The sequence below is a fragment of the Balaenoptera physalus genome (genome assembly GCF_965194825.1).
Source record: "Balaenoptera physalus genome assembly, chromosome: 3".
NCBI lineage: Eukaryota > Metazoa > Chordata > Mammalia > Artiodactyla > Balaenopteridae > Balaenoptera > Balaenoptera physalus.
The window spans coordinates 23,328,957-23,356,614 of record NC_138890.1 but is presented as its reverse complement, the minus strand read 5'-3'; the positions used below and the strand labels follow the sequence as shown (position 1 = coordinate 23,356,614).

General features: G+C 39.3%; 1 protein-coding gene and 1 long non-coding RNA gene across 2 annotated transcripts in view; both read right to left on the bottom strand.

Annotated features, from left to right (window-relative positions):
- Window positions 1-7,334: 7,334 nt before the first annotated feature.
- On the bottom strand, window positions 7,335-15,858 carry THOC3 (THO complex subunit 3). The gene is made up of 6 exons (XM_082456525.1): window positions 15,512-15,858; window positions 14,563-14,719; window positions 12,946-13,150; window positions 10,576-10,737; window positions 10,356-10,456; window positions 7,335-7,923 (listed from the first exon to the last, which is right to left on the bottom strand). Exons 1-6 carry the CDS (start codon window positions 15,776-15,778, stop codon window positions 7,760-7,762), a joined length of 1,056 nt encoding a protein of 351 aa, XP_082312651.1. The 5' UTR covers window positions 15,779-15,858; the 3' UTR covers window positions 7,335-7,759.
- A 540-nt stretch (window positions 15,859-16,398) lies between these two features.
- LOC309658254 overlaps window positions 16,399-27,658 on the bottom strand; it is a 66,596-nt gene continuing 55,336 nt past the window's right edge. Inside the window, exon 4 of the long non-coding RNA XR_014262143.1 lies at window positions 16,399-27,614. This is a non-coding gene — a long non-coding RNA (uncharacterized lncRNA). The remainder of the gene's footprint in view (window positions 27,615-27,658) is intronic.

Here is a 27,658-nt window from a genome sequence, read left to right as displayed (position 1 = left end):
GAGCTGATGTCACCCTTCACTTCTGGCTTGCTAGTGTAGTAACTATATCACATGCCTGGACTGACCGAATCATCACATACGATTCTGTGTGGCATTCTTCCTTCCCTAACTAGAAAATTCACTCGAACCATAGGGATCCCAGATCTGGAACAATATGTCATTTTTCCAGGAGGCACCAGACTTCTGAGCCCCTCCACAGCTCTGAAGCTGAGGCACAGAGATGTCAGCTAGGCCTTGACAGTCAGTGATGTCTGCCATAAGCTGAAGTTCTTCCCTCACGGAGATGCGTCTTCCTGTTGCCACAAGTGTCCCACTAGCTGAAAGCATCAAACCTTTTCGTGTACAGGTGGTAAGTTGAGTGGATCATTACTTTACACAAACCCAGAGGGAAAATTCCACATGGGTGGAAGAGAGAACTGATCAAATACCAAGGATCTAGACCAAACCCGTATCACGTGGTTCCAGCGCTAAGTGGGGATACACAGAGAAACACAGCAGCAACCACAGGAATAACAGATAATTGCAAAAACAAGAAACAATGCGCTAAAGTTTACTCCCAGTGACATGAACAACACTGAACTTCTTACATAATGAGGTGGCAAGTTGGTTTGCAACTAAAAAGACCATTCTACAGGGAAGGTGGAAGCAGAGGCTGTTCTGGGCTGCAGGAAACACTACTGAGCCTGCTGATGGGGCTCAATCGATCACTCACTAACCTGGGCCAAGAGTTAACTGCTTAGAGCCAAGGTTTACTCATCTGTAAAATGGGAAGGGCAAACGGAAATAGAATAGCCATTGCAATTGAAGGCATATGGGCCTTTAAGCAAACCTAGATCTCAATATGGTCACTTAATGAGTAACACTGAGTTTTACTCCCTGAGGTAGTAAAATGGTAATAATACCCAACCTCAGAAGGCTATTGCAAAAATTGAGTGAAGTGCTCATTATAGTACCAAACACACAGGGAATATCTAATAATTAAAAACACCTACTGAGTTAGTGTTTTATATACTGCCAAACATGGTGCTGAGTACCTTGTATGCTTTATCTAGTCATACTTTTTTTTTTTTTTTTTTGATGTGGACCATTTTTAAAGTCTTTATTGAATTTGTTACAGTATTGCTTCTGTTTTTTTTATGTTTTGGTTTTTTGGCCCTGAGGCATGTGGGATCTTGGCTCCCAGACCAGGGATCAAACCCACACCCCCTACATTGGAAGAAGTCTTAACCACTGGACTGCCAGGGAAGTCCCTATCTTGTCATACTTGATTTGTCTACCATTGAAGACTTCTATAAAGATAAACATGTTTTTATATAAAAATAAGAGCACAGGAAAATTCCTAGAAAGGTAAACACAAAAATGCTTATTAGCACAAAAATGATTACCTCCTGGTGTTAGGAATATGAGCTCTTTCTGCTGAACTGCTTTTTCCAAAATTTTCTACAAATATCAGTTACTGAGGTATATTTTGATTTGGTTTTTCCTTTTTAATGCCGAAATACATTAAAATACAATGAAATTAAGATATTGCTCACAGGTAACAACCCCCTATATGAGCCATTTCTTTTGGAGGTCAGAGCTAATAAAAGCTTTGCCTTCCCTGAGGAGCTGCCATGTGCTTATTTTAATAAGAATTACCTGACTTAGCCCCTTCTCCACTTAGCCACTAGGGAGTACAGAGCCAGAATTTTAGTTCAGTCATTCAATTAGGTCCTTATTGTTTGCATATTTCTATTTTAATTCCCCATCTTGACTTCCTATTCCAATTTATATGTCCTATCCTGATTTTGTATTTATTTATATTTTACTACTTTTCTCAATGTTTATTATAAAGTTGTGGCCTACAAATCTTTGTAGAATGAGGCCAGGCACATGTAACATAAACAACTGATGACTTAGAGTCATCAAAGTGCTACTGTCCATGCATTTCATGCTGCATTTCACAGAGTTCTTGGTTAGGACATTAAATGATAGAATTACAACCTTTAAATTCTATCTGAAATTTTTTTTAAAATGCAGAACTACAACACCTCCTTATAATAACATAAGAAAGATCCACCAGAGGGCAGACAGCAGAAGCAAGAAGAACTACAATCATGCAGCCTATGGAACAAAAACCACATTCACAGAAAGATAAGACAATATGAAAAGGCAGAGGGCTATGTACCAGATGAAGGAACAAAAGAAAACCCCAGAAAAACAACTAAATGAAGTGGAGATAGGCAACCCTCCAGAAAAAGAACTCAGAATAATGATATGAAGATGATCCAGGACCTCGGAAAAAGAATGGAGGCAAAGATCGAGAAGAGGCAAGAATGTTTAACAAAGACCTAGAAGAATTAAAGAACAAACAAACAGAGATGACCAATACAATAACTGAAATGAAAACTATACTAGAAGGAATCAATAGCAGAATAACTGAGGCAGAAGAACGGATAAGTGACCTGGAAGACAGAATGATGGAATTCACTGCTGCGGAACAGACTAAAGAAAAAAGAATGAAAAGAAATGAAGACAGCCTAAGAGACCTCTGGGACAATATTAAATGCAACAACATTCGCATTATAGGGGTTCCAGAAGGAGAAGAGATAAAGGATCCAAGAAAATATTTGAAGACATTATAGTCGAAAACTTCCCTAACATGGGAAAGGAAATAGCCACCCAAGTCCAGAAAGCGCAGAGAGTCCCATACAGGATAAACCCAAGGAGAAACATGCCAAGACGCATAGTAATCAAACTGGCAAAAATTAAAGACAAAGAAAAATTATTGAAAGCAGCAAGGGAAAAACGACAAATAACATACAAGGGAACTCCCATAAGGTTAACAGCTGATTTCTCAGCAGAAACTCTACAAGCCAGAAGGGAGTGGCATGACATATTTAAAGTGATGAAAGGGAAGAACCTACAACCAAGATTACTCTACCTGGCAATGATCTCATTCAGATTCGATGGAGAAATCAAAAGCTTTACAGACAAGCAAAAGCTAGAGAATTCAGCACCACCAAACCAGCTCTACAACAAATGCTAAAGGAACTTCTCTAAGTGGGAAACACAAGAGAAGAAAAGGACCTACAAAAACAAACTCAAAACAATTAAGAAAATGGTCATAGGAACATACGTATCGATAATTACCTTAAACGTGAATGGATTAAATGCTCCAACCAAAAGACACAGGCTCGCTGAATGGATACAAAAACAAGACCCATATATATGCTGTCTACAAGAGACCCACTTCAGACCTAGGGACACATACAGACTGAAAGTGAGGGGATGGAAAAAGATATTCCACGCAAATGCAAACAAAAAGAAAGCTGAAGTAGCAATACTCATATCAGATAAAATAGACTTTAAAATAAAGAATGTTACAAGAGACAAGGAAAGACACTACATAATGAACAAGGGATCAATCCAAGAAGAAGATATAACAATTATAAATATATATGCACCCAACATAGGAGCACCTCAATACATAAGGAAACTGCTAACAGCTATAAAAGAGGAAATCGACAGTAACACGATAACAGTGGGGAACTTTAACACCTCAATTACACCAATGGACAGATCATCCAAACAGAAAATTAATAAGGAAACACAACCTTAAAATGACACAACAGACCAGATAGGTTTAATTGATATTTATAGGACATTCCACCCAAGAACAGCAGATTACACTTTCTTCTCAAGTGTGCACGCAACATTCTCCAGGACAGATCACATCTTGGGTCACAAATCAAGCCTCAGTAAATTTAAGAAAATTGAAATCATATCAAGCATCTTTTCTGACCACAATGCTATGAGATTAGAAATCAATTACACGGAAAAAAACATAACAAACACAAACACATGGAGGCTAAACAATACGTTACTAAATAGCTAAGAGATCACTGAAGAAATCAAAGAGGAAATCAAAATATACCTAGAGACAAATGACAATGAAAACACAACAATCCAAAACCTATGGGATGCAGCAAAAGCAGTTCTAAGAAGGAAGTTTATAGCTATACAAGCCTACCTCAAGAAACAACAAACACCTCAAATAAACAATCTAACTTTACACCTAAAAGAACTAGAGGACGAAGAACAAACAAAGCCCAAAGTTAGTAGAAGGAAAGAAATCATAAAGATCAGAGCAGAAATAAATGAAATAGAAACAAAGAAAACAATAGCAAAGATCAATAAAACTAAAAGCTGGTTCTTTGAGAAGATAAACAAAACTGATAATCCATTAGCCAGACTCATCAAGAAAAAGAGGGAGAGGACTCAAATCAATAAAATTAGAAATGAAAAAGGAGAAGTTCCAACAGACACCGCAGAAATACAAAACATCCTAAGAGACTACTACAAGCAACTCTATGTCAACAAAATGGACAACCTGGAAGAACTGGACAAATTCTTAGAAAGGTATAACCTTCCAAGACTGAACCAGGAAGAAATAGAAAATATGAACAGACCAATCACAAGTAATGAAATTGAAACTGTGATTAAAAATCTTCCAACAAACAAAAGTCCAGGACCACATGGCTTCACAGGTGAATTCTATCAAACATTTAGAGAAGAGCTAACACCCATCCTTCTCAAACTCTTCCAAAAAATTGCAGAGGAAGGAACACTCCCAAACTCATTCTGAGGCCACCATCACCCTGATACCAAAACCAGAAAAAGACACTACAAAAAAAGAAAATTACAGACCAATATCACTGATGAATATAGATGCAAAAATCCTCAACAAAATACTAGCAAACAGAATCCAACAACACATTAAAAGGATCATACACCATGATCAAGTGGGATTTGATACACCATTATCCCAGGGATGCAAGGATTCTTCAATATACGCAAATCAATCAGTGTGATACACCATATTAACAAATTGAAGAAGAAAAACCGTATGATCATCTCAATAGATGCAGAAAAAGCTTTTGACAAAATTCAACACCCATTTATGATAAAAACTCTCCAGAAAGTGGGCATAGAGGGAACCTACCTCAACATAATAAAGGCCATATACGACAAGCCTACAGCAAACATTCTCAATGGTGAAAAACTGAAAGCATTTCCTCTAAGATCAGGAACAAGACAAGGATGTCCACTTTCACCACTATTATACAACATAGTTTTGAAAGTCCTAGCCATGGCAGTCAGAGAAGAAAAAGAAATAAAAGGAATACAAATTTGCGGGGGTGTGGTGGTGGTGGTGTGATGAATTGGGCGATTGGGATTGACATGCATACACTGATGCGTATAAAATTGATGACTAATAAGAACCTGCTGTATAAAAATATAAATAAAATAAAATTCAAAAAAAAAAAGGAATACAAATTGGAAAAGAAGAAGTAAAACAACTGTCACTGTTTGCAGATGACATGATACTATACATAGAGCATCCTAAATATGCCACCAGAAAACTACTAGAGCTAATCAATGATTTTGTTAAACTTTACAAAATTAATGCACAGAAATCTCTTGCATTCCTATACACTAATGATGAAAATTCTGAAAGAGAAATTAAGGAAACACTTCCATTCACCATTACAACAAAAAGAATAAAATACCTAGGAATAAACCTACCTAAGGAGAAAAAAGATCTGTATGCAGAAAACTGTAAGACACTGATGAAAGAAATTAAAGATGACACCAACAGCTGGAGAGATATACCATGTTCTTGGATTGGAAGAATCAATATTGTGAAAATGACTATACTACACAAAGCAATCTACAGATTCAATGCAATCCCTATCAAATTACCAATGGCATTTTTTACAGAACTAGAACAAAAAATCTTAAAATCTGTATGGAGACACAAAAGACCCCGAATAGCTAAAGCGGTCTTGAGGGAAAAAAACGGAGCTGGAGGAATCAGACTCCCTGACTTCAGACTATACTACAAAGCTACAGTAATCAAGACAATATGGTAGTGGCACAAAAACAGAAATATAGATCAATGGAACAGGATAGAAAGCCCAGAGATAAACCCACGCACCTATGGTCAACTAATCTATGACAAAGGAGGCAAGGATATACAATGGAGAAAAGACAGTCTCTTCAATAAGTGGCGCTGGGAAAACTGGACAGCTACACGTAAAAGAATGAAATTAGAACACTCCCTAACACCATACACAAAAATACACTCAAAATGGATTCGAGACCTAAATGTAAGACCGGACACTATAAAACTCTTAGAGGAAAACATAGGAAGAACTCTCTTTGACATAAATCACAGCAAGATCTTTTTTGATCCACCTCCTAGAGTAATGGAAATAAAAACAAAAATAAACAAATGGGACCTAATGAAACTTCAAAGCTTTTGCAAAGCAAAGGAAACTACAAACAAGACGAAAAGACAACTCTCAGAATGGGAGAAAATATTTGCAAACGAATCAACGGACAAAGGATTAATCTCCAAAATATATAAACAGCCCATGCAGCTCAATACTAAAAAAACAAACAACCCAATCCAAAAATGGGCAGAAGACCTAAACAGACATTTCTCCAAAGAAGATATACAGATGGCCAAGAAGCACATGAAAAGCTGCTCAACATCACTAATTACTGGAGAAATGCAAATCAAAACTACAGTGAGGTATCACCTCACACCAGTTAGAATGGGCATCATCCGAAAATCTAAAAACCACAAATGCTGGAGAGGGTGTGGAGAAAAGGGAACCCTCTTGCACTGTTGGTGGGAATGTAAATGGATACAGCCACTATGGAGAACAGTATGGAGGTTCCTTAAAAAACTAAAAATAGAATTATCATACAACCCAGTAATCTCACTACTGGGCATATAGCCAGAGAAAACCATAATTCAAAAAGACACATGCACCCCAATGTTCATTGCAGCACTATTTACAATAGCCAGGACATGGAAGCAACCTAAATGCCCATCGACAGACGAATGGATAAAGAAGATGTGGTACATATATACAATGGAATATTACTCAGCCATAAAAAGGAATGAAATTGGGTGATTTGTAGAGACCTGGATGGATCTAGAGACTGTCATACAGAGTGAAGTAAGTCAGAAAGAGAAAAACAAATATCGTATATTAATGCATATATGTGGAACCTAGAAAAATGGTACAGATGAACCAGTTTGCAGGGTAGAAATTGAGACACAGATGTAGAGAACAAACGTATGGACACCAAGGGGGGAAAGTGGCGGGGGGTGGTCCTGTGATGAAGTGGAGATTGGGACTGACATGTATACACTAATATGTATAAAATGGATAACTAGTAAGAACCTGCTGTATAAAAAATTAAATAAAATTAAATTTTTTAAAAAACATAAGAAAATAATAATGATAATGTTACCATAATTTTTAAAGTCCTAGAAGTCCCATAATTAAAAAGTCAGTTTTATTAAATGCTCAATTCTCAACAGTAAATGTATTTCTTTTTTATTATAAAAAATCTCCATCCCCATCTCACCCTTCCTCACCCACCCCTTCAAACGAGGTGGCAAGCAGAAGCAAGCCCAACAAAGTCCACCATATCCCCAAAAGCAGAAAGACAGGAGGTCCCCACAGGACAAGGTATGCTGGTGTCATCACTGCAGAGCCCTCCTGCAGGGGGCAAGGAACGGGAACAGCTACCATAACAAATACGAAGGAAACCGGAATGGGCAGCCTGACAAAAGACTTGTATAGTTTATACCAATTTATAAATACTTTAGGTGCCCACCAACTCCAAGAGAACAGACCAAATTAACTATACAATGGAAGCCTCTGCCTGGGCCTTCTCCATACATCAGGTCCTCCTATCAGGAATCATTAGGAAGCCCAAAAAGTTTCACAGTTCCAGCTTCCCGACTGCTGTCATATTTGCCATCTTTGTCATCACAGGCAAATGCCAGCAGAGGCCTTTTGGGGTGCCAAGCCACGGTGAAGGTGGGGGACTCACACTGTACCTCCCACATCTTGTCTCCTATAAAAATCAATATAGAGAAACCAATCAATACATTAATAATAAGAGACCATACTCATTAAGTACTTACCTACATTAAATCATTTAATCTGCTTAATAACCCTATAGGATAAGTACAATTACTACCCCATTTTGCAGAGAACACTGAGGCGCAGAGGGGTCACGAGGCAGTGGGTGGCAGAGAAGGATGGTGAACGCAGGCCAGTTAACTTAAGAGCCTGTGCTCTGAACCCGATTCTACCCTTCCTGAAAAAACAGCAACAGCAGCTGTTTGTTCAGCACCCCTTATGAATCAGATGGATTATACTTTATCTTAATAAAGTATAATGACAATCCAGCAAGGCAAGTAATGATTTTAAACCCCATTTTATAAAGAAACAGGTGATTGAACAGCTAAGTCACACCTCAAGGAAGCAGCAGGGAAAAAAAAAAAGGGAAACAGCAGAGCCAGCACAGGAAGTCAGCCTGTCTCCAAAGCCACAGATCTTTCTACTAAACCACAATGACTTGCAAATAGATTTCTTTTTCCAAAACTTTTTCCTTACTACTTGTGGAAATTAAACATAATTTTTCCAAAGCCATTTTTTTTAGTCCTGCTTAACTTTTTTTCAACCTTAGAGTTAAGATTAATGTAGTAAAATGTTCACAGGGTAGTGCTGATTTAAAAATGCATGATACACTGAATTATACACTTCAAACTGGTCAACTATATGGTATGTGAATTGTATTTGAATAAAGCTGTTTTTATATATATATATATATATATATATATATATATACACACACACATATGCATATATACATGTGTGTGTATGTGTATAAAGAAAAAGATTTTTTTATTGAAGTATAGTTGATTTACAATACTGTGTTAGTTTCAGGTGTACAGCATGTACAGCAAAGTGATTTGGTTTTGTTTTTTTTTTTCTTTTTTTTTCAGATCACTTTCCATTACAGGTTATTACAAGATATTGAATATAGTTTCCTGCAGTATACAGTGAATCCTTGTTGCTTATTTATTTTACATAGAGTAGTTTGTATCTGTTAATCCCGTACTCCTAATTTATCCCTCCCCCGACTCCCATTCCCCTTTAGTAAACCATAAGATTGTTTTCTATGTCTGTGAGTCTGTTTCTGCTTTGTATATAGTTGTTTTTTTTTTAAGTAATCTATTTCAGGGATAGTTAACCGCTCTTCATAATGCTAGGATCTGGCAATCTATAGCTACATGTCTGAGCAAATTTCTGTGTTACACAGACATAAAAAATGGTGTTGGAGGCTGCTACTCCCCTTCCATTTCCCTTTCAGCCTTTCACTCCATGCATGCGTTGCTGCTGAGTAAATGCTGCAATAACCCTCCTGCAAGGAAGTTTGGTTCCTGACAAGATGTGAGCAGTTTGGACTCAGCAATCCCAATTCAATGGTTTACCCAAAAGGATGACTACATAAGTAAGATGATACTCATCATAGTATCATTTATAATGGTGTAAAGACCAGAAGCCATCTAAGAGTGGGGCAGCTTAGGTATATACTGGTATAGCCAATGGAATTCTAAACCCCATTAAAAACAGCAGTAGAGCTCAACAGCCATCGCCATGTAAGAAGCTGTAAGATCCTGCAGGTGAGGAGGGAGGGCCCCGGAGCAGCAGGAGAGCATGCCTGCATCACATGAGCACGAGGGGACATGAAGGAGCTGCATGTCTGGATGGCTGACAATGCTCACCAAGATGCCATCAAGAGTGGCACTCTTTAAATCGTGGAATGTCAAGCTTTTTACTTTCTTTGAAGTTTTCTATACAGTTTGAATTCTTTTAATAAAGTATCATGTATTTCCAAAAACAATAAAGCTACGTTAAAAAATAAATCTGGAGAAATTCTTTTGTAAAATGAATACTCACCTCTCATTTTTCTATTTTCAAGTTCTGTTTTGTTGCTTTTTAAAACAAATCACATCTATTTTGATAATTTCTTAAATTATAAAATGTATATATGTATTTTTTAAGTCCACATACAGGCAAAAGATAGACATATCCCATAATGCTAAAAGAGGTTGTATTTAAATGGTGGGATCATTCATTCATTCTTTCATCCATCCATTTATTCATTCTTCTCCCTTTCTGTATTTTAAAAATTTTGTTATAATGGAAGAATTAAAACTGAATAAAATGCAAAATATTTCCTTTAATCACTCTCTTTCAGACCTGCCCCTTTCTTTCCTAACTCTTTGCTCCCTCCATTACCTGACTACAATAGTCATAATAAACAAACTTGCCTTAAGGAGTTGGTGCTAATGCTGGCATTTATGCTAATACCCATTTATGCTAATGCTGGCAAAGTAGTAATGAGCAGAGATGAAAAACACATGACAGGAGAAGTCCTGATGGCCAGAAATGAAAGACAGAGGAGTCTCATTAAGGTAGTGAGGGTGTAGTTACCTGTCTCTACTTCAGCAATGTCAATGAAATGATCTTCCGATGCAGATGCCAGCATTTTCCCATCATGGCTAAAACTGAGGGTCCTCACAGGCCAATCCAGCCTATAAAAGAGTAGACAGAGGAGACATTAAAATAACCCAGTGAGAGGAGGGCCCAGTTTCACCCAACATGACATAAAATGAATTTATCCAACAAGGAAAGTGCTGGCACAGTTGCTTACCTGGAAAAGCACCGAACACACACTAACTCATCTACATCCCAGAGGCTGACCAAAGCATCTGCGCTTCCTGTAGCAAAGTATTTCCCCATGGGGTCAAACTTGATACAGATGCAGTTGGATGGATGGGCGTTGATAGACTGCACAGGCTTCAGCTCTGGGTAGCTGAGAAACAAGACAGACAGCAATCAAACTGGGGGGGAGAGGACTGTGGTACTAAGACGGTAAGAGGAGACACTAAAGAAGAAAATGAAAGTAAGACAACAGAACAAATATCAAAGACTGGAATTTCAAAACAACTTTCCTGAAATAAAAAGATGTCAAACAATATACTGAAACACCACATACCTGAGAATATGAACCCAGACTAACCAACATGAAGACGTATGGTAGTAAAATTACTGGACTTTAAATTAGATTGTCATCAGACTTTTGACAGTAACACTTTACGTGAAAAGAAAATGGAGTAACATACTTAAGATACACCAGCAAGAACATATGAATTGAAATTTTTATATCTAGCAAAACTATTAATTAATCCATGAGTCCATAATGATTCTTTTTTATTTAAAAAACCCTAGCTGATCATCTTTGGAGGTGATAGAGAACTAATTCATTACCTAATGACAAAGGGAAAGAATCAAGCATTTATCCTGCCTTCTCTAAATGAACTATATTCCTGGGTAACCAAACAGATGAGAGGAAATGTCTCTTAAATTCCAACAAATAAGCATTTGGAATCAGCAAAACCCAGACTGGGACAAGCTCCACAGGTTAACAGCCTGCTTTTTCAACAGCTAAGTTCTAAGTAAAAGAAAGGGATGGAGGGGGACTCCGTAGTTTAGCTGACTTAAAAGACATATCAAACTTTTTTAAGTGGGCAAAATTAGAGTATCTAGAGATGCACACTTGGTAGCTAAAACTACAAAGAAATATTATAAAAATCAAGACAGTGTTTTTGGGGGAGGGAGTTTTGATTAGGAAGGACAAAGCCCATGGCAAGACTTCTGAGGTGGCCAGCAAAGTACTATGTCTTGACCTGGTGGGGTTACACAGGTGTTAAGCATATAATAGTTCATTAAGCTATACATTTATATTTCGTGGTTTTCTATATGTTTTATTTTCTAATAAAAAAGCTTAAAAACAAAAAACAAAATAACACTGCCTACAGAATAAAGTTCAAGTTGCTATGCATAGAATTCCAGACCCAAATAACCTGGTCTCAAATTATACTTCATCTCTATCTTCCCATTTCAGGACGTCTCTCTTCAGACACCTTATCTGCCACCACTCCCAGCAACCCTGATCTACCAACTACTCTCTAAATAAATCATGCTCATTCTCACTTGTTTTGTCCATTGTGCAGTTCCCTTTTGCTGATTCTTAAAATTCAACTAATCTTTCAAGGTCAAGCTCAGAAGCTGCCTCGTTCAAACCCCAACTCCCACAATCAATATAAGTTTCCTTCCTTGGGATTCTACGGCAAACTCCCAGCCTCTCACACAGAGCCTATTTCACTCTGCCTTGCATTGCTCACCCAAGATAACAGAAAGAACAGAATCAGACAGATCTCAATTTCAATTCCACAGTTTCATTCATTTAGAGAATATTCACTGAGATCCTAATTTTGTGTAGCAGATACTGGGCTAGGCACTAGGGATTCAACAGTAAACAAGTTAAATACAGTCCCTACCTTCATGGAATTTACAGTCTAATAGAAGATACAGAGAAGTAAACATGCAATTATAATGTAGAATGAGAAATGCTTCCAACAGGAAGTACACAAAATAAACTTCTCACCTTGGGGGTGAAGATGGCTTCCCTGGAGGGGAAGTGATATTTAAGTGGAGACTTTAAGGGTACGAATTAGCTATAATTCCAAATGCATCCAGTTCTAGTGCTCACCAGCTGACTAGTGACTCTGAGTCCCTGATCCTCATCTGTGAAATGGGAAGCACACCATCGACTCGCTAGGATTTCTCTGAGGACTCAGTAAAATATAAGCTGCCTAGCTCAAAGGTGCTCAAGAGAGGTTAGAATTCTTTATTACTACAGTTGAACCTTGAACAAGAAGGTTAGGGGTGCCAATTCTCTGCACAGTCAAAAATCTACATATAACTTAGTTGGTCCTCCGTATCCGAGGTTCCACAACCCAGATTCAACCAACCCCGGATCAGGTAGGACTGTAATATTTACTCTTGAAAAAATCCACATATAAGTGGACCTGAGCAGTTCAAATCCGTGTTGTTCAAAGGTCAACTGTATTAGTCCTTTTGGGTCCTTCAGGACAGACTCAAATCTAATTCACCTTGGTTTCCACCACAACACCCACTGCAAAAATATGACAGTCCCTTAAGCTAGAACCCCCCTCACCTGAGTATGTTGATACAACCATTGCCATTTGTCAGGAAGAACATGTTATTGTCATTGTTCCAGGAGATTTCATTGACCTCAAATTTGAACTGCTCCTCCGCTTTGGAACGGTGTGTCTTGGCATCAATGAACGTCACCACATCATCCTTGTTGCCTACAGCAATGGTCTGCCCATCGGGACTCCAGCAGATATTGATGTTCTCCCCTGGGAACCCACATATAATCAGCAAGATACTGTTAGCCCATAATCCTCCAGAAGTTTATTTTGTTATCATAGAAAAACTAGAGCTATCGCCAGAGCTCATTCACTAAGGTCCTCGTCAACAGAAGGGAACTACCACTTACAGATCAACGGGGAGTCCAGCACATTCATCTACAAATTTCCCCCTTTAGTTTTCACGTTTCTTTAAGGGACACTTTTTAACCCCATTTTAGATGAAAAAATGGAAAAGAAATGAGCCAAAGTGTCAAAGCTGTGAAGTAACAGAGCCAAGATCTAAACCCAGACTTGACACCAAAGCCTCTAACTCTCTTACACAAGCACTTCCCAAACGCCAGTCATTCACATGCCATTTTCACAATTTTTGTACTATCCATGTAACAGCTATACTTTTCTTCATTCAAGATTTTTATTAAAATTGACCCCCCCAAAATTTTTACTTAAATAGCTTCACTTTAGCGATAAATTCTATGGGCTAGTTCTTTTTTTCTAGTAGGCATTAAAATATATACACAATCAGTTTTTACTGTTCATCCATATACCACCCAAATCACTCACATATCACCAGTTGTCTAGTTGGGGAAACCACATCATTCCACCTCCAGGTACAAGTCTTGCCAACAAAGTCCAGTAGCCCACATTGAAAACATCAATTAAAAATTTCATCAACTTTATTGATTCTAAGATGCATATTTTTTCACACTTTATTACCTATAATGTATCTTAGAATGCATGAGGATACATCTCAAAATTTTCGGTGTCTCATGACTATATGATAAATAAAGCTTTATTTTCTTTCCTAATGGTGCATAAAATACTGATGCATCTTATAATCAATAACATCTTAGTCAATAAAATTTAATAAAGGGCCTCAAGGTTTATAAGGTAATACATGGTGAAGAACACTGTAAATGTACTGCACAACTTCCAGGTCACTTTCTCCCAGACCATCAAAGCCATTTATTCCAAGATCAGCCATTCTAGCCTATCAGCAGTTTCCCAAATTCTCCATTCCTTTGCACATGCTGTTCCCTGCTACAGCTGCCCACCCAATGCACCCTGACCACTAAATCTATATGGCTACCCTAAGAGTTTGCTCAAATTCTGTGAGGCCCTCCCTATCTCCCCCAGGCAGACTTAAGCATTTCCATTCTGGGTATCTATTTTGTAGACCTCTCTGTTATAGGATGACCACGTCATATTACGTTAGATTTTTTTTTTATACATATGTCTCTCTCCTTGCACTAAACCCTAAGATCCTTGGAGCTGGAAACTGTCTTATTCAGCTCAGGATGTCCCATACCTACAGGGTCATGCACAGAGAAGATACTTGAAAAATGCTTGTTGCATGACTATAAGTAGCTTATCTTCCTACTGTCCACTCTCTGAATAGTCACCTTTAGTGTTCACAGTGGCAATGCATTTTGTAGTCCTCACATCCCAGATGCGAATGGTTTTGTCTCCAGATGCAGTGACAAAGAGATCAGGATTACTTGGATGCCAACAGAGCTGGTCCACACTATCCCCATGCCCCCGATAATTGTTTTCTTTGACCTGAAAGAACAGAATACAGATGTCACTTCACCCATATGTACCTGCCTCCCCATGTAACTTCTTAACCTCATTTAAACCGAGCTATCTTGTGACCAACAAAAGTTTGGGTAATTAGAGAGTCGAGTCCTTCCAAGCCTCTTCCCCCAAACTCTTTCCAATATCCTCCCTCCCTTCCTCCCCAATCAGTCTGAACTGTTCTGAGGATGGGTTCCACATCAATGCCCTTACTCTTTTGCTCTCCCTGGCCTTCCTCCTTCTTTCTGGTTTTCTACCCTTACTCTGCCACCAAGGGGTCCCAACCCACCTGCTCATTGCCACGGAGGCCCTATCATTTTCAGAGAGGCCTTCCTTACCACCACAGTGAGCCCACCACCACTGCCCCTAGCCACTCCACACACAATTCCTCCTACCACTCTCCCACACCCCCACCACCCTCCTCACCGCCCATCCATCCATCCTCCTCACCCCCGGTCTTCACTATCCCCGCACCGCCACTCCCCGCTCACCTTCACACCTCCTTACTACTACACTCCCTACACACCGCCACCTCCCCTAACCACCAGTCCTCCTCTCCACCACCCCCACCTTCACCCCCTACCACCCCAGCCCGTTCACCCCCTCCTCACCCTCACACTCCTCTGTCTCGCATCACACACGCCCCTCATCTCCACACCCCTTCACCCTCCTCCCCTCTCCTCACCTCCACACTCTCACCCCCGTTCTCTCCTTGCCACCACACCTCGCTTTACCACAGCCCTTCTCCCTAGCCTGGGCCGGGTCCTAGCGGCTCACCAACCGGTCCTTCTCCAGCAGGAAGACGCTGGCCGTCTTGTCGAAGGACCCCGAGGCCAGGCGACGCCCGTCGCAGCTCCAGGCCACCGAGTGCACCTTGGCGCTGTGCGCCGGGAACTCGCGCGTCTTGCTGTGGCCGCGGAACAGCTCCTGCATCCCGAGCACGTAGCGCGTCGGGCCGCTGGTCACTGAGCACCAGGGAGCCATCGAGCCAGGACCGCTCTGGCCCAGCGCCGAGGGCCCCATGGACGCCGCGGGGATCGCCATGCCGAGCTCCCGGACACCGGCTGGGCTGACTCTGCGGAGCTGCAGTCCGCCTTGCCGCCGCCGCCGCACGCATGCGCGCGGGAGAGCGCCCACTCTTCCGCGCAGCCGCACTGTGAACCACCAGAAGGGACTACAAGTCCCAGCCTGCAGCGCGCGCCCGCCTTTGCCTTTTCAAATTGTCATGGTTCCACTTTAAGTTTCCTTTACAAATAACGGTTAGGAGGTTTTTAGGGTCTTTATTTTCCCCTTACCTACTACTTGGTATATATATTTGTATCCCTGTTTAATCGAAGAAATAAACCAACGCAATTCTTCTAAACCTCAGTTCGCCGTCAGTCAGAAACACCTTTTTTCTAGGGTTGCTCCCCACCTGTCAGCCACCTCTCTTAGAGCTGAAGGCTCTCAATTTCTTGCTGGAGAAGGACCAGCTGGTGAACTTGTCCCGGGTAAAGGGCTAGGATTTTGTGGGGGCGGGAGGAAGAAGGAGCGGGGGAGGAGGAGGTGGGTGGAAGAGAAGGTGGGGGAGGGGAGGGGGAAGGGGAGGGGAGGGGAGGGGAGGGGGAAGGGGAGGGGAGGGGGAAGGGGAGGGGAGGGGGAAGGGGAGGGGAGGGAAGGAGGGGAGGGGAGGAAAGAGAGGTGGAGGTGTTGAGAAGGGGTTTGGGGATGTTTTTAAATATACAAATTCTTTGTTTTTAGAAGGGGCTATATTCACATGATTATATATGCAAAAATAGATACAGAGTGAAAAGTAAATGTCTGCCTGTGTCATGCCCTTTAGACTATTCCCCACCCTTCACACCCATACCTTCCAAAAAATATTGTTAAATTTCTTTTGTGGCCTTCCAGAGATAGTTTAAGTGTAAATAAGCACCTTGGGAGAGGTAGATAGGTGTGTGTGTATCCTACCCCACCCCTCAAAATGGTAGCATTCCTTACATAACTTGTTTTCTATGGTAGACACCTGTAAGAAACCATTTCTTATCAGTATATGCATATGTCTCATTCTTTTCATGGATGCAGTCTTTAATGATATAGATAGATGCATAATAGTTTATTTGACTGATTCCTTTGGTGGACATTTTGTGTCCATGATTTGCTTTTAGGACAATACTGCAGTGAACATCCCTATACAAACTTCATTGTGCACATATGCACTTTTTTATTTGAATAAATATTGCCAAAACACCTGAAGAAGTTCTAACAATCTACATTTCCACCAGCTGCATGGGAGAGTGTCATAAAGTCCTAAATACTAAGTGAGTCCACATATAAAGCACAAGGTTCTGAGAGGGGCCTTAGGAAATGAGGCCCTTTTCTTTCCCCAATTCACTTCCCTACCCCTTTAAAACTAGAAATTCTTGGAGACTTCAAAGCTTTTTAGACTCCAAAGAATATTGATGACATCACTAAGATCTTGGGGTGGGAGATTATTTGGTTTCTAGTTTTCCCTCCTTAGCTTTCATTTTCAGGAATCTTCTTCATATGCTCGCATATTTTTTTTCCTACATACACTGAGAATTTATATCTCTTGGTCCCAGATAAGGACACTGAAGAACGAAGAGGTAAAATGTCCTGCTCCAGGTCACATGGCTGGTATTAGAGGTACTGACTTCAAATTCTACACTCTGGTTCTTAGTATCTGACACCTCTAGGTTATAAATGCAATTCTTTGAACTTCTGTATTAATTCTGTATTTTTGTATGTTATGTGTTTTTTATTTCATTTTCCCTGAGTTCTTTTTCTATATTCTGTAAACACAAATGTTAGAACCTCAGTTGTGATAAGTGTATCCCACTGCTCTTCACTGAGACAGTTGTAATAGCACATTTCTGGGGACTATGAGACTGAAGTCAGAGAGTCTCAAAGAGATAAAATTCAGGGGAACAGAGGCATGGGCCATTTTTTTTAAAACTTTTTGTTTGGAAAAACTAACAAATTTACAGAAAAGTTGCAAGAGTAGTAAGAGCACTGTTATTCCCATGGCCCAGGTTCACCTGGTTTTAGCATTTTGTTCCATTTCCTGTGTCTATACATACACGTATTACTCTTTTGCCTAAATGTTTGAGTAAGTTGCATACATCATTATTCTTTACACCTAAATATTTCAATAAGTATTTCCGAAGAATAAGGATATTCTGTTTCCTATCCCTAGCATAGTTATAAGCTTTGGTAATTTGAACAGTAACATAGAATTTAATCTACTGTCTGTATTTCAATTGTGTCAGTTTACCCACTAATATCCTTAGAGCATTTTTCTTCCTCCAGTACAAGATCTAGTCTAGGATTTTATACTGTATCATGTCTGCTTAGTCTCCTTGAATCTATAAAAATTCCCCAGCATATCCATGCTATTATGATCTTCACATTTTTTGAAAAATATAGTCAATGGACCATTGTTATAGTCCCTTCTGCAACCCAGAAATTCTCTTTGGGAGCTGATCTTTGCTCAGGCTCTGCAGGATGTTTTTATATATGGGTGACGTAGGAACTTGAGTCATTCAGGGCAGAATCAGGTCAAAAATAATAATTCCAGAAATGCCAGGATGTGTAGAGGGAATTTTCAGGGGCCGAGGGAGACATCCTGCAGTGAAGGAACAGTAGATAAGGAAGGAGGGGGGCTTGAAGTATAAGTCCTTTGTTGCTGGGGGACTTTAGAGAAGCTGCTGTTGCAAAAGAAAACAGGAAGGAGCATGTCACTTCTGGCAAATCTTCAACGTATAGATGTGTATCAGTTTAACCAGAGAAGCAAACTAGTGAAAAATATATATTACAGAGATTCATTGCAAGGAATTATTTTATACCACTGTGGGGGTTAGGTAGGCACGTCTGAAATCCATAGAGCAGGTCATCAGAATGGACAGGCTGGAACGCTCAGGCTCTGGCTGAAGGTACTTTCCACAGGTGGGATTTGTTCCCTCAGAGAAGTCTGAGTGCTGCCTTAAAGGCCTTTCAAACTGGACAGCTACATGTAAAAGAAAGAAGTTAGAACACTCCCTAACACCATACACAAAAATAAACTCAAAATGGATTAAAGACCTAAATGTAAGGCCAGACACTATAAAACTCTTAGAGGAAAACATACACAGAACACTCTATGACATAAATCACAGCAAGATCCTTTTTGACCCACCTCCTAGAGAAATGGAAATAAAAACAAAAATAAACAAATGGGACCTAATGAAACTTAAAAGCTTTTGCACAGCAAAGGAAACCATAAACAAGATGAAAAGACAACCCTCAGAATGGGAGAAAATATTTGCAAACACAGCAACTGACAAAGGATTAATCTCCAAAATATACAAGCAGCTCATGCAGCACAATATCAAAAAAACGAACAACCCAATCCAAAAATGGGCAGAAGACTTAAACAGACATTTCTCCAAAGAAGATATACAGATTGCCAACAAACACATGAAAGGATGCTCAACATCACTAATCATTAGAGAAATGCAAATCAAAACTACAATGAGGTATCACCTCACACCAGTCAGAATGGCCATCATCAAAAAATCTACAAACAGGGCTTCCCTGGTGGCGCAATGGTTGAGAGTCTGCCTGCCAATGCAGGGGACACGGGTTCGAGCCCTGGTCTGGGAGGATCCCACATGACGCGGAGCAACTGGGCCCGTGAGCCACAATTACTGAGCCTGCGCGTCTGGAGCCTGTGCTCCGCAACAAGAGAAGCCGCGATGGTGAAGGGCCTGCGCACCACGATGAAGAGTGGCCCCTGCTCACCACAACTAGAGAGGGCCCTCGCGCAGAAATGAAGACCCAACACAGCCAAAAATAAATTAATTAATTAATTAATTTTTTTTAAAAAAGCAAATCATGAAGGACTCTGCTAATTTCTAAAAAAAAAAAAAATCTACAAACAATAAATGCTGGAGAGGGTGTGGAGAAAAGGGAACCCTCTTGCACTGTTGGTGGAATGTAAATTGATACAGCCACTATGGAGAACAGTATGGAGGTTCTTAAAAAACTAAAAATAGAACTACCATATGACCCAGCAATCCCACTACTGGGCATATACCCAGAGAAAACGATAATTCCAAATGATACATGCACCCCAATGTTCATTGCAGCTCTATTTACAGTAGCCAGGACATGGAAGCAACCTAAGTGTCCATCAACAGAGGAATGGATAAAGAAGATGTGGTACATATATACAATGGAATATTACTCAGCCATAAAAAGAAATGAAATTGAGTTATTTGTAGTGAGGTGGATGGACCTAGAGTCTGTCATACAGAGTGAAGTAAGTCAGAAAGCGAAAAGCAAATACCATATGCTAACACATATATATGGAATCTAAAAAAAAAAAAAAGTGGTTCTGATGAACCTAGGTGCAGGAGAGTAATAAAGACACAGACGTAGAGAATGGACTTGAGGACATGGAGAGGGGGAAGGGTAAGCTGGGATGAAGTGAGAGAGTGGCATGGACATATATACACTACCAAATGTAAAATAGATAGCTAGTGGGAAGCAACTGCATAGCACAGAAAGATCAGCTCGGTGCTTTGTGAGCACCTAGAGGGGTGGGATAGGGAGGGTGGGAGGGAGACGCAAGAGGCAGGGGATATGGGGATATATGTGTACATATAGCTGATTCACTTTGTTATACAGCAGAAACTAACACACCATTGTAAAGCAATTATACTCCAATAAAGATGTTAAAAAAAAAAAAGTAAATAAACAAAAATGTTTCCAGGGCCCATCCCAGAACAACTGATTTAAAATCTCAGAGAGGGGGACTTAGAATATTTAAAACTCCCTCAGGAAATCTAATGCACCACCTAGATTGAGGACCACTGGCCCAGCTGTACAGAAAACTTCCTGCTTAGCTTTGAAGGTCTTTCCTCGGAAGGATAGGCAAAGCTGGAGGCAGCCCACTATACGGGGAAGGTGCCAGATCAGGGGTTAGAGGATCTATGTTAGTTCCAGCTCTGATGCCAACTAGTCAGGTGAACTTGGCCTTTTGGGGCATCAGTTTCAGGACCAGAACAAGGGTGAGGCAAGTGAGGTGTCTAGGACACAAAATTTAAGGAGGCATGCTCGGGGATGAGTGTACTTACCCCATCTTGAGAATAGTGCCTCCTTAAGTTTTGCACCCCCAGAGTCTCCTTCAGATGAGGTGGGCTTGACTGCTTACTGACTTTCCCAGTGCCAACATTTCACATCCCAAACCTAAAACTTAGGCCAATATAGGACTAGTCAAAGGAAGGCTTGTATAATTATCCAGCTGAGTTTCGTCAATAGCCAAGCTGAATAATTCAGACCAAAAGTACTCTCTTTTAAAACAAATATCGTATATTAACGCATATATGTGGAATCTGGAAAAATTGGTGTAGACAATCTTATTTACAAAGCAGAAATAGAGACACAGACATAGAGAACAAATGTATGGATACCAAGGGGGAAAGGGCAGTGGGTGGGATGATTTGGGAGATTGGGATTGACATATATACACTACTATGTATAAAATAGATAACTAATGAGAACCTACTGCATAGCACAGGGAACTCTACTCAGTACTCTGTGGTGACCTAAATGAGAAGGAAATCCAAAAAAGAGGGGATATATGTATACATATAGCTGATTCACTTTGCTGTACATTATAAACTAACACAATATTGTAAAGCAACTATACTCCAATAAAAATTTTTTTAAAAACAAAAAAAAGAAAGAAAATTAGAAAGGAATTTAAAATTTTCATTGCAAAAATCATCTAAACACAAAAGAAGACAGTAATCCAGGAAATGAGAGATTAAAAAGGCATAAGGCATATAGAAAATAAATAGCACAATGACAGAAGTAATCCCTCCTTCTAAGTAATTGCTTTAAATACAAATGGATTAAACCCTCCAATCAAAAGAAAAAGATTGGCAAAATGGATAAAAATACATGAGCCAACAGTATGCTGTCTATAAGATACTTTAGATCCAAAGACAAAAATAGATTGAAAATGAAAGGATGTGAAAAGATAGTCCATGCAAATAATAACCAGAAGAAAGCAAGGGTGGTTATATTAATATCAGACAAAATAGACTTTAAATTTTTTTAAAAAGGTTATAAGAGACAAAGAACGACATTATATTAATAAAAGATAGATAGCTAGAATACAGCTAGAAGATATAACAATTAAACATTTATGCACCTAATGGCAGACCATCAAAATATATAAAGAAAAAAACTGAAGGAACTGAAGGGAGAAATGGACAGTTTTCCATGAATAGTTGGAGACTTCAATACCACACTCTCAATAATGAAATGAACAATCAGACAAAAAATAAGGAAATAGAAGATTTAAACAACACAATTGACCAACTAAATCTACCAGACATACACAGAACACTACTCAACAAGAACACCGTTCACTTTCTTCTCAAGTACACATGGGACATCTTCCAGGACAGACCATATATTAGACCACAAATTAAGTGACAACTGATTTTTAAAGATAGATGTCATACAAAGTGACTCCTCTAACCACAGTGGGATGAAGTTGGAAATCAATAACAAAAGTAAAACTGGAGGGACTTTGCTGGTGGCGCAGTGGTTAAGAATCTGCCTGCCAACGCAGGGGACACAGGTTCGAGCCCTGGTCCAGGAAGATCCCACACGCTACAGAGCAACTAAGCCCGTGTGCCACAACTACTGAGCCTGCACTCTGGAGCCCGTGAGCCACAACTACTGAGCCCACGTGCCACAACTACTGAAGCCTGCACACCTAGAGCCTGTGCGCCACCACAAGAGAAGCCACTGCAATGAGAAGCCCGCGCACTGCAACAAAGAGTAGCCTCTGCTGGCCGCAAGTAGAGAAAGCCCACGCACAGTAACAAAGATCCAACACAGCCAGAAACAAATAAAGATTTAAAAAAAATTTTTTTAATTATAGAAAAAAAAAGTAAAACTGGAGAATTCACAAATTTGTGGAAATTAACAGCACACTCTTAGACAACTAATGGGTCAAAGAAATCACAGGGACATTTAAAAATACATAGAGACCAATGAAAACAAAAATACAACATACCAAAACTTACAGATGCAGCAAAAGCAGTGCTACGGGGGAAATGATAACTATAAACACTTACATTAAAAAACAAGATCTCAAGTCCAAAACCTAACTTTACAATTTAAGGAACTGGAAAAAGAAGAAGAAACTGAACCCAAAGCTAGTAGAATGAATTAAATAATAAATATTAGTGCAGGGATAAATGAAATAGAGAATAGAAAAATAATAGAGAAAACCAGTGAAAGCAAAAGTTGGTTCTTTGAAAAGATCCACAAAATTAACAAACTATCAGCTAGATTAATTAAGAAAAAGGAAAGAAGACTCAAATTATTAAATCAGAAATGAAAGTAGGCATATTACTACCACTTTTATGGAAGTAAAAAAGATTATAAAAGAGTACTATGAGCAATTGTACACCAACAAATTGAATAACCTAGATGAAATGGACAAATTCCTAGAAACACAAAACCTACCAAGACTAAATTGCAAAGATATAGAAAATCTGAACAGACCTATAACTAATAAGGAGATTAAATCCATAATCAAAAATCTCCCAAAAACAACAACAAAAAAAGCCCTGGACCTGGTGACTTCACTAAAATAAATTCTACCAATTATTTAAAGAATAATATCAATCTTCACAAAATTTTTCCAAAAACTGAAGGAGTGAACACTTCCTAACTCATTCTATGAGGCCAATATTACTCTGCTACCAAACCAGAAAAAGACACTACAAGAAAAGAAAACTATAGACAAACATCCTATGAACACTGACAAAAAGTCTTCAACAAAATATTAGCAAACCAAATTCCACAACACACAGGCTTATATACCATGATGAAGTGGGACTTATTCATTTCAACATATGAAAAGCAATCAAGTAATACACCAGATTAACAGAATGAAAGACAAGAATCATCTCAGTTGATGCAGAAAAAACATTCCACAAAATGTAACACCTCTTAAAAATGCTCAACAATTAAGAATAAAAGGAAACCCACCTCAAAATAATAAAATCCACCTATGAAAAACCCACAGCAAACATCATATTCAATGGTGAAAGACTGAAAGCTTCCAAGACAAGGATGCCCACCTTTACCATTTCTATTCAAGATATAGCACTGGAAGTTCTAGCCAGAGCACTTAGGCAAGGAAAGGAAATAAAAGGCATCCAAATTGGAAAGAAAGAAGTAAAATTATCTCTGTTCGCAGATGACATAATCTTATATGTAGAAGACCCTCAAGGTTACACACGCACACACACACACTCACACACACAAACACACAAGCTGTTAGAATTAATAAGTGAACTCAGCAAAGTTTCAGGATACAAAATCAACACACAAAAATCAGATGCATTTTTATGTGCTAACAACGAACAATCTGAAAAGGAAATTACCAAAAAAATTCCATTTACAATAGCTTCAAAAAGATTAAATGCTGAGGAATTAACCAAGGCAAAAGACTTGTACAATGAAAACTACAAATCATTGTTGAAAGAAATTGAAGAAGACATAAATAAATGGAAATATCCCATGCTCATGGAATAAAAAGATTTGATATTTTTAAGATGTCAGTACTACCCAAAGTGATCTACAAATTCAATGAAATCCCTATGAAAATCCCAATAATGTTTTTTGCAGAAATGAAAAATCCCATCCTAAAATTCATATGGAATATCAAGGAACTCCAAATAGCCAAAACAATCTTGAAAAAGGAAGAACAAAACTGGAGAGCTCACACTTCCTGATTTCAAAACTTACTACAAGCCTACAGAAATCAAAACATTGTAGTATTGGCATAAAGACAGACTTGTAGACCAATGGAATAGACTAGAGGGGCCAGAAATAAACCCTCACATGTATGGTCAAATGATTTTTGATAAGGGTGCCAAGACCATTCAGTAGGGAAAGGACAGTCATTTCAACAAATGATGCTGGGAAAACTGGATATTTACGTGCAAAAGAATGAGGTTGTACCCTTACCTAACACCATATACAAAAACTAATTCAAAATAGATCAAGGGTCTATATGTAAGACCTAAAACTATAACTCTGAAGAAAATATAGGACAAAGTCTTCATAACATTAAACTTGGAAATGATTTCTTAGATATGACACCAAAGGCACCAGTAACAAAAGACAGACAAATTGGACCTCATGAAAATTTTTAAATTTTGTACCTCAAAAGACACATTATCAACAGAGTAAAAAGGCAACACACAGAATAGGAGAAATTTTGCACACTGTATATCTTATGAAGGATTAATATTCAGAACATAAGGAGAACACCTAAAACTCAACAACAACAAAATAAACAACCAAATTCAAAAATGAGCAAAGGACTTGAATAGACATTTCTCCAAAGAAGATTTACAAATGGCCAATACGTGCAACATCACTAATCATTAGAGAAATGCAAATCAAACCTACAATGAGATACCACCTCACACTCATTAGGATGGCTACTACCACGAAAAACAGAAAACAACATTATTCTTGAGGATATAGAGAAATTGGAAACCTTGTGCATTGTTGGTAGGAATGTAAAATGGTACAACCACTGTGAAAAACAGTATGGCATTTCTTCAAAAAGTTAAAAATAGAATTACCATATTATCCAGCAATTCTACTTCTGGGTATATACCCAAAAGAATTGAAAGCAGGGTCTCAAAGATATATTTGTACTCCTATGTTCATAGTAGCATTATTCACAGTAGCCGAAAAGTGGAAGCAACCCAGTGTCCATCAAAGGATAAATGGCTAAACAGAATGTGGTATATACATACAATGGAATATTATTCTGCCTTAAAAAGGAAATTCTACATGCTACAAGCTGGGTTAACATTGAAGACATATACTAAGTGAAATAAGCCAGTCACAGAAAGACAAATATTGTATGATTCTACTGATATAAAATACCTAGAGTCGTGAAATTCACACAGACAGACATAGAATGGCAGTTGCCAGGGGCTGAGGGAAGGGAAGAATTGGGATGTTATTGTTTAATGGATGCAGAGTTTCAGCTGTGCAAGATGAAAAGAGTTTTAGAGATGGGTGCTGGTGATGCGTGCACAATGTGACTAAAGGCCACTTAAGTGAACACTTACAAATGGGTAAGATGGTAAATATATATTTTACAATTTTTAAAATGAAAAAAATTTTTTTGCCATGGCACCACACTCCCTTTTTGCCACCCATGAAGTATCTTTAGTAGAGACTACATTGCTTACTTAAGCTTTCTTGTGAGAGTCTATGTTTTGGGGGAAATCTGAAGGAGGAAACTGAGTTCCATGGCTTTATGCAAAGCAAAACCAGAGCCAGAGTTGCAAATAGAAGAGATTCTGAGAATGTAAATCCCTGAGAATTAACAAAAACTTCTGGGAAAACTCCAGACTTTTGAGGCTAATGGAAATGGTAAGATCAAAGCTGAACCTAGCTTTGGTGATATGGGGAATAAATGGAAAATTGTACTAAGGTAATTATTATTATTATACGCAGAAAGGTTGGAAGTGGAAAAGAACAAAGCCCAGGGGAGGGTGAGGGGATGCAGTTGGTCCAGGATGGGTGGTGGAATCTGCTAGACTGGAGTGTGAGGAGAGGTACTAAGGGTTCTTCCTCCTCTTGTGCTCTCACCCCCAGCCTCAAGAACCCATTGTGTCTGTCCCATACAGAGCTCTGTGATGCAGGTCTGGAACTCTACTAATAAGCATGCTCAGTGCCCAGTCGCCTGAGGCAGACGTGTGCTTCAGATGATGAAGACATCTCTCTTTTTTCTGAGGAAATTTAGTGCCCCAGGATTGAGCTCAAGATTAACTTTTGAGACATTTTTCTAGATCATCTATGATGTGGGATCCTCTTTCTGTTTCTCCACTCTCTCCAGAGGAATCCATTTTTATCATTATTTGTGAAAAATAGAGAAATGTATCCGGTTATGGATTCCTAGACCTAGCCTCCTGAACAGACTGATCTTGTTTTGCCTGTTCTTCCCATATTATTAAATCATTTACAGAGACAGATACCTCAGGTGGAAATTCTCCAGAAATATTAGAACATCATTCTTCTAGGGGAACAGGATAGATTGTCCAGGGGGTAGAGTGGCAACTAGGGCTTCTATTCAAAGCCCACAGTCAAATCTAGAGGGCTGTATAGAGAGCTCCAGAGAAAAACCTGGATAATTAAAGTTCAGGATACCTGCAGCAGAGCAGAGCCCTACAATACTTGTTTTTCAGTTACCTTCCCACATGGACTCTTGGTCTCTGGGACAAGCCTTTGGGTTGGGGCAAATCTGCAGAGCCATGCCGATCCTATAAAAGTCTCTGAGAAGATGCCAAAAACTCAGCTCTGGCCTCAGGGATAAGAATCCTACCTGATGGAGCAAACTGCATCTTTAGGACTAAAATAAGCACCTTTCTTTCTTTCTTTCTTTCTTTTTTTAAAGGAAATGAAATGTGATAAGAGTTACGATGATCACTGGAGGGGAATGTAGATTGAGAAAGCATTTCTTGTTTTTTAAATGTATTTATTTATTTTTGGCTGTGTTGGGTCTTCGTTTCTGTGCGAGGGCTTTCTCTAGTTGTGGCGAGCAGGGGCCGCTCCTCATCGCGGTGCGCGGGCCTCTCACTGTCGCGGCCTCTCTTGTTGCGGAGCACAGGTTCCAGACGCGCAGGCTCAGTAGTTGTGGCTCACGGGCCCAGTTGTTCAGCGGCATGTGGGATCTTCCCAGACCAGGGCTCGAACCCGTGTCCCCTGCATTAGCAGGCAGACTCTCAACCACTGCGCCACCAGGGAAGCCCAGCACCTTTCTTAAACAGAAGATACCTGACTGAAAGATCATTGAGGAACACATATCAAAAATACTTTTTAATT

Bases quoted from the DNA above. Each gene is read 5' to 3' on its own strand.
- THOC3 (XM_082456525.1), bottom strand. From the start codon at position 15,778: ATGGCGATCCCCGCGGCGTCCATGGGGCCCTCGGCGCTGGGCCAGAGC. The intron at 14,720-15,511 runs GTGAGCCGCTAG...CTGTTCTTTCAG, and splicing joins TGCTGGAGAAGGACCGGTTG to GTCAAAGAAAACAATTATCG. The intron at 10,738-12,945 runs GTGAGGGGGGTT...CTTGTTTCTCAG, and splicing joins GGTTGTATCAACATACTCAG to CTACCCAGAGCTGAAGCCTG.